Source organism: Phocoena sinus, chromosome 11 (genome assembly GCF_008692025.1).
Source record: "Phocoena sinus isolate mPhoSin1 chromosome 11, mPhoSin1.pri, whole genome shotgun sequence".
Lineage (NCBI taxonomy): Eukaryota > Metazoa > Chordata > Mammalia > Artiodactyla > Phocoenidae > Phocoena > Phocoena sinus.
Window position 1 is genome coordinate 101945644 of NC_045773.1, and position 7887 is coordinate 101953530.

At 62.6% G+C, this 7887-nt stretch overlaps 1 protein-coding gene across 1 annotated transcript; it reads right to left on the reverse strand.

Moving 5' to 3' along the window:
• Nucleotides 1-2613: 2613 nt before the first annotated feature.
• On the reverse strand, nucleotides 2614-7669 carry PSMG4 (proteasome assembly chaperone 4). Its single transcript, XM_032647504.1, has 3 exons — nucleotides 7427-7669; nucleotides 5798-5873; nucleotides 2614-2813 (listed from the first exon to the last, which is right to left on the reverse strand). Exons 1-3 carry the CDS (start codon nucleotides 7598-7600, stop codon nucleotides 2692-2694), a joined length of 372 nt encoding a protein of 123 aa, XP_032503395.1. The 5' UTR covers nucleotides 7601-7669; the 3' UTR covers nucleotides 2614-2691.
• Nucleotides 7670-7887: the final 218 nt, after the last annotated feature.

Here is a 7887-nt window from a genome sequence, read left to right on the forward strand (position 1 = left end):
AGCACCCCCAGACCCCTGTTCCAAAGTCCGAGGTCCGTCTTAAGTGACAACAGTAGACGCTGGTCCCACGGAGCCCAGCACTGTGACCGCAGCGGTCAGGACCCGCCCGTAGACTAGAAGAGAAGCTGGCTGTGAGGGCGGGGCTCCCGGGACCAAAGCCCAGAGGTGTGAGGGAGGGGATGGCACGGCAGGTGTGAGCGAGGAGGAGGTTCCTGGCTCCTCTGTGCCCCCTCCTGCGGCCCTGGGTCAGGTTGGTCCCCTGAGGAACAGCTGTGAGCGTGGCCAAAGCAGAAAAGCTTCCTGTGGGCCGAGGCCCGTGAGACCCCACACCACGCGGGCGAGGCAGCACCAAGCCCAGCCGGGGCCAGTCCTGCCTTGCTCCGTGAGACCCCCATGCTCACGCGTGGACCCCATGGCCCAGGTCCCTCCGTGCTTAGTGGAGAGACGCTTCTCAGGCGCCTGCCACTGCACGTCCGCCGCCCGGCTCACCCAGCCCGCTGCCCAGGAAGGTCCAGCTCCTCCTCTGGCATCACGCCGCACCCTCAGTCCCAGCCCCCCGGGAGCCGGGACCCCCTTCCAACGAGTCAGGCACAAACGTGATCCTCCTGCCTTCTGTTCCTGCCTGGAAACCAGTAACAACTCACCCGATACTCTGCCTGTTAGCACCCAAAACACACAGTAAAAGTTTTAAATGTTTTCTGAAAGACTATATGACCACTTGCGACTAGGGGCACGGGGGCTGGCAAGCTGGTCCGGCCACAGAACAGCAGGAGAAAGAAACCACCCAGAGGAAGTAATGCCCGCAAATACCACTTCCTGGCGCCACACGAGGGCGGCTGAGGCGCCGCGAAAGGACAAGCCCCTGGGCCACAGGGTGGTGGTGACGTGGTGCGGCCTGTGTGCCGCTGGGGGTGCCCTGGTGGCCCAGCAGCCCCGGGCCAGAGGTTTCTGTGTAGAACCATGTGGCCTGCGTACAGATGGGACGCCTGGAGGTGCCTGCTCCCAGCACAAACCTGCACCCAGTCCTGGCCTGTCCTTCCACGTTCCTGTCTGCATGACGTCACAGCTGTTGTACCCTGGGGGGAGATTTGTATGTAAATGTACAGAAATAAAAACGTTGCCCCATTAACAAACTTCCTCTGGAATGTCTTCCCTACCTCATCTGATGGTATCCAGTGAAGGGCATTTCGTGACCACTGGCTACGAGTAATAAACTCTGTTGATTCAGGTCTCGCTGTGTCCCTACTTTAGCGCCTGTGTAAGCCCAGCCTCGGCTCTGCCCCCGGGGGACCGCGGGGGGCTTCTCTGCCTGCAGATTCCCCATCGTAAAGGCGGGCAGAGGCAGAGGAAACATCAAACTGCCGTTCGTAGACCCCGAGAAATGGGGGGCAACAGCAGATTTCAGAGTTCTTTTCTCTTGGGTGTGGATGTCCTGCTAATCTAATCCGTGGCCTGAAGGTTCCTAGAGAGGAAACGATTCTCACACTGTGATTCAGTCAGGAGAGACTGAGAACCCAGAGCTCTCTTTAATGTAGTATTTTTTAACAAGAAAGCAATATTTCTTCAATAAAGTATTTATACCAAACTCTCCTCTCCATAGCCCTGATTTGCGTTACCTGCTTTTCCTAGAGAGGTGCCCGCTGTGCTTCCAAACCACAACCGGCCAGGGCCTTGCAGGTCAGCGTCCTGAGCCCCAGACCTGGTCCCCGGAAGGGCCTTTCCATCCTGGCCAAAGTGTCACCGCCCTGGCTGCCCGCACTGGCTCGACACAGGGCTTGCTACCCATCGCGTGAACCGTGTCACAGGGCCCGAAACCATCCGCCTCTCCTGACAAAAGGGGTCCACGTGGACCCCAAAGATCAGAGAGTCCTCCGCCTGTAGTTCTCGGCCTTGGCTGTGCTGAGAAGCACGTGGGGGGCTTTCCAACCCCACAAACTGGGCCTCCGGCCGCCTGAGTCTGGGGAAGGGAACCTGTAAAAGCTCTGCCAGCAATTCGGCCAGAAGACAAGTTAAGAGCCACTGACCTGAGCAACACCGGCTTCTGGAAAGGAGTGCACGTACCAGAAAGGCTGGACTCCACCTGAAGCGGCAGGAAAAGGCCAAGGATTAAGAGGACACAGCAGGGGCCTGCGACTTGGAGGAAAGAGGGGACGGAAGGACAGACAGGGCAGCAGGAAGCCCAGGGAGGGGCTGACACACTCGGATCCATTCAACAAAAAGGGTAAAACCGTGACCCCCGTCCTAGGGGCCACGGCACCGGGGTTTGCAAAGCATTTCCAGCAATAACCCAGCCAGGTGAGACTGTCCCACTTCACAGGTGAGGAAACAGCACCCAGAGAAGTGAGACTCGGGAAGTGGCGGGACGTGAGGACACACGACAGAAGGACCTCACAGGCCTCGGGCCTCAGGCCCCGGTCGTGACAAGATGGTCCTGACGGAGTCGTGACTGATCTCCCCTCCGTCCCACAACAGCCCCGAACCCCTCCCCCCAGGACCGCAAGGAACCTTCCCTGCCCTTCTCCTGCCTCCTCCTGCAGGTGCAGCCCTGCGGCCCAACTCCAGTGACGGCGGGAAGACCAACCCTTTAAAAACAAACGTCACGCGTGACCCTGCTGACGGCTGGCGAGACCCCACGCGTTTATTCAGACGTCTGTCCGGGCACGCGCATCTGCGTCCTTGCTGCCGCCTCGGCTAGAACTTCTCGGGAAAGGCCTCCATTTCCTCCTTGATCCTGTTTTCTACCAGCAACGTGAAGCTGCTGTCAGTGTTTGGAAGGTTATAGCTGACAAACACCTGTTTGCTGGTCTTCCTGGCTGAAACGAGAGAAAGCACACGGACGCGTGCAACCCACTGCGGGGAAAGGCCTGGAAGGGGAAGGCGGGCTTCCAGGGAGAGAAGCGGAGAAAGGCCTGGAAGGGGAAGGCGGGCCTCCAGGGAGAGAAACGAAGTGGGGAAAGGCCTGGAAGGGGAAGGCGGGCCTCCAGGGAGAGAAGCGGGGAAAGGCCTGGAAGGGGAAGGCGGGCCTCTAGGGAGAGAAACAAGCTGACACCTGTGGTGTCACGGGCAGTTGCTGCAGACCAGACTACAGGCACCGAACAGCGGTTCTGAAAGCCCGGTCCCCGTGGCCACAGCGCCGGGACCTCGTGGGAGATGCAGACCCTCGGCCCGCCCAGACCCACCGAGTCTGCTCTCAGACTCTACCGTCTGAGTCCCACCGCTCTGCACACGGGGCTGGGGGTTGTGCTGCTTTCTAGAAAGCACAGATAATGTGCCAGTATTTAAAACACTAAGGTCCTGGGACTTCCCTGGCGGTCCAGTGGTTAGGACTCCACGCCTCCACCGCCGAGGGCCTGGGTTCAATCCCCAGTCGGGGAACTAAGATCCCGCGAGCAGCAGGGCACGGCCCAAAAAATCTATCTATACTTCAGAACCGCCCCCTCCAGCAACTCCCCTGCCCACAGAGGGGAGCCGGCGTTCCTACACACACACACACACGCACGACTGCTCAACGCGACGCGAGAGACGTGTTTTAGCTCCTTTCTGCGGCACCGTTCATGGCTGACGTGAGCTGCTCCAACCGCCAAAAGCACGCGCAGTTACACACCCATAACCTGAAGGCAGAACAGGTCCCGAGGACGAGCCAGGCGGTACCGGTCCCCTCTTCCCCTTCCAGTGAAATAGCTCCTCCCTGGGCCCCATCCCACAGGGGACGGGTGCAAGCCCCTCCTCCCCCCACCGAAGTCAGGGGCTACGTCAGTCCCATCGGCAAAGGCAAAGAGGTAGGGACGGGGGAGAGCTGGGGCAGTCGAGCCACAGCTGCTCAGCCTGCCTGCATTAGGCGGCAGGAAAGTCCCCGGCCCCGGGGGCCACTGATTCCAGTCCCTCCACGAGCCAAGAACCATCCCGCCTGCACAGTCCACCCGGCAGCCCCACCCTGCGCCCCAGAGCCACACAGGGCAGGGGGTCCCCATCCACACCAAAGCCCCCGGCGCCCCCAGGCCGTTCACCTCTTCCACACAAGACACTGTCTCGGGGCACCTGTCTCTTCTCGGCCCCCTCCAGACAACTAACGACGGTTAATAACGCATTTTCAACTGCTGGTGACCTCCCTGCGGAACGGGCCTCTGTGGCCTCAGCACACGCGTCGCCTGTCCCCCTGGAGTGCTGGCATCTCACCACGTGTGCCCGTCCCTGCTGGGCGGTGGCCGAGGGCTGCCGGGCTTGCCGATACGGGAGGGTGGGAGCCTCCATTAACGTCTGACTTTGGTTAAGTTAGAAAGAATGTATTTTTTGGTCTGTGTTGTTTCAAATTATGCAGATTATAAATCGACGTAAGCCACGTGAGAGAATGTTAAAAAGAGTGCCAACGTTTGCACAAAATGCCCCAAAAAAGAAAAAGAACCCTAGTTTTCGCACACAAGCTGCTTCCAGGCCTCATCTCAAGGACACCGGGAGCCCATCTCCCTTCACTGGAATAACCAGGTGATTCGTGGCTCATCAAACGAGCTCCCGCCGCCCTCCTCTCCTGGACTCAGTCCACACTGGGGGGACCCACCGGTCCCAGCTCCACAAACCAGCAGCCTCCCTCCCTCCTCCACCAGGCCCGGCACACAGGGCCTGCCTGCTGGGGTTGCGTCACCCCAAAACGCTGGCAAATACGCAGTGAAGCAAAGGGGCATCAGGTCTTCCACCTGCTCTCCGTGGGTCACAAAAAACCAGCAGCTCAAACGCAGAGCAGGAATGATAGCGCCTGGGAGTCCGGGCGAAGGCTAGGCAGGAATCCTTTATATCTCTCCTGTGGCTTTCCTGTAAATTTTAAATTGCTTCCTCATAAAAAGTTACCAAAATAACTTACTAGCCAGGCTGCTCTCGCTTCAGGCTAAAGGACAAGTGTGGTGGACGTCCCCGAGACGCAGCCGCCAGGTCTCTGCCCCGTCTCGTGCGACCTGTGGGCCACCTGTGCCAGCCCTGGCCCTCGACACACTGGCAGTGCCTCCACCAGCGCGTGGCCGTGCTGTCCGCATGCGTGCGTCCCGGAGCGACTGACACACACGTCCCCACTCCCCGGAGATGAGGCTGACAGGACCATCGACACAACTGCAAAATAAGCTCCTCGAATCGGGGCCCGGCCTCATTGCCACCCCCCAGCCGGGACCCAGGGCTCCGCACGTGGCCAGGACACTGTGAACAACAAGGCCAGACGGGAGGCAAGGCGGCCCTGCCGGTCAAGGTCCCCGGCGCCTGGGACCACCCGGCAGTCATGGGTACCAGCTGGGGGCACCTTTACCTGAACCACCTGGGCATCCTGCAGGACACGTGTTTTGGGTGCAGGGGGGCTGGAGCCCTCAACCTCAGGGCCCTGCCTGACACCCTTTCGGGCCGCCCTAGGCCAGGCCGTCACCCTTCTGAGCTCTAAGCGACATCACCTGCGGCGAAGGGCGGTCCCTCCTGCTCCGCGGGGCCCCACCGAACCCCTGGAGGCTACCTGGAGCCGCCACCCACTAGGCACCATGGGCATCACTCGCCCTCTCCTCCCACGAGGAGGAGGAGATCACCTGTCACTGGTCGGCCCGGACGGCAGCCAGGGCGACACGGGAGCCCGTGGGCAGCACAAGCCCCGAGCAGTGCTGGTACCAGGTCAGCTCCTGAGAAGCCCAGTGTACAAGGCCTTCCTTCCCACAGAGACCGGGGGTCCGCCTCCCAGACAGAGTCTTCCTCCTCCAGCGACTCGCCTCCCGGCTCCGCTGAACAACGAGGTCCCACCCAGGCACTCGGGCAGCTAAGCTACAGGACCTACCTAAGCGCTGGGCGAGGCCGGTGGACGTCGTGTCGGACATGTCCCCAAGGAGGGCAGTGGACACAGGGATGGGGTCCTGCAAGGAAAACAAAGAGCAGTCCTGCCCCAGCTGCAAGGCCCAACGCTCCTGGATCACCTGAGCACCCAGCGTCCCATGGCCCCCCTTCCTGTCCCAGGCCGGCCTCCCCCTGCAGTGGGCCCGTGTCGCCCTAGCTGTGCAGCCTCTCCTGGCAGCAGGCAGGCCTGCCCGGTGAAAGGCTGGAGCAGCCCAGAGGGGCGAGTGGGGCACAGACAGGGGGACAGGGGCGCCCCAGCAGCTGACGGGGCCTGCAGGTCAGTGCGGGCTCTGGACTCTCGGAAGGTCTGAGCAGAGGGATGACGATACTGACGGCAGCCCAGGGGGGACTGGCCGTAAGGCAGCGCCGAGGGCTAAGCCACGACCTCCAAAAGGTACGTCCAGGTCCTAACCCCTGGCACCTGTGCAGGTGACTTTATTTGGAAATAGGGCCTTTGCAGATGTAATTGAGATGTAAATTAAGGTGAGAAGGACCCTCCATCTAGTAGGACTGGTGTCTTCAGAAGGGAAGAGACAGGCACACAGAGAAGGCCTGTGCACTGGCAGCAGGACTGGGGGTGACGAGGCTGCCAGGAGCACCGGAAGCCCAGAGACGGGACGACTTCTCCCCCAGAGAAGACGGGGTTGGGGGGGGGGACTTCTCCCCCACAGCCTCCGGGAGGAACCAGCCCTGCTGACACCTTGATGCAGACTCTGGCCTCCAGATCTGGGAGGGAATCAGCCCGTTGTTTTCAGCCACCCAGCCTGTGGCACTTTGCAACAGCAGCTCTGAGAAACCTATAACGTGGCCAAGGGGGCCTCAGCCGCCACGAGAGATGCAGCTTGGCCCAGGCAGCAGGTGAGAAGAGGCTGGATTCTGCAGGTTCTGCTGACAGCAGTGCCTGCTGCTTCACTGACACTGGGCGCGTGGAGCGTGGGAGAGGGGATCCAAAGATGACCCCAAGGTTGGCACGGAGCTGCTGTAACAGAAAGGGGCTGGCTGCTGGAGGAGCAGGGCCGGAGCCTGGAATGCCGAGGGACAGCTGCCTGTTACACTCGCCAGCGAGACGGGGGAGGGGAGGGGAGGGGAGGGGAGGGGAGGGAAAGAAATCTGGGCCGGAAATGTAAATAAATGTGGTCAACAGGGAGCCGGCAAGAAAAACAGGGACAGATGCCACCCCCCAGGGCGAGTGTGAGCGGACAGCAGACGTCCCACGAGGGAGCCCTGACACTCCAACCAGAAATGGAGGACGACCAGCCGAGCGGCGGGACGCAGCTCTCCCCGGGTGGGCAGCGCAACCCTCTTCGACCCCGGTCCCGGGGAGCCCCAAGCTCCCCTCCCCGACCCGGGACAGCCCTGGGGGGCCGCCGAATCCGCGGTCTCCCCGGCGGGCACTTGGTGGGCACGGGGCGGGCGCCTGAGGCCCTCAGTCACCGTCCGGCCCCCACCGGCCCGGCCTCCGAGACCCCATCCCTCCCCCGCATGCCCAGCCCCCTCCGCCCCCTCCCGGACCCCGCGCCGCTACCTCCCCCCCGGCCCCTCCACCCACCCACAGCCCTCCGGCCGCACTCACGTAGCGGGTACACATGGCCACGGAGAGGTTGCGCAGGTGCGGCGTGGCCCCCACCCACAGGAAAAGCGAGTCCGTCAGCCGCATGACGTGGAAGTGGACGAGCTGCTCCCACAGCCTCGCGCTGAAGTTGTGCAGGGAGACGTCCCCCCGCGCAGCAGCCCCCGGCCCCTCCATGCCGCCCGGAGGCCCCGCCGCACGCGCCCGACCCGCTCCAGCCGCGCCGCCGCCAGACCCGAGCAGGCGAGCGCCGAGAGGTCGAGCGCGCCTTCGTTTTCTATCCCGAGGTGGGGCGGGGCCTGGGGCGGGGGCTCGAGAGCGGGCGGGGGGCGGATCCCGGTGTGGGCGGGGCTTTCCGGGGTAGGGCGAGGCCCAGGTGGGACGCCGGAGGGGCGGGTCCCGAGAGTGGGCGGGGCGGGGGCGGGCCGGCGTCCTTGCGGACAGCAGTGTAGACTTGTGGGAGC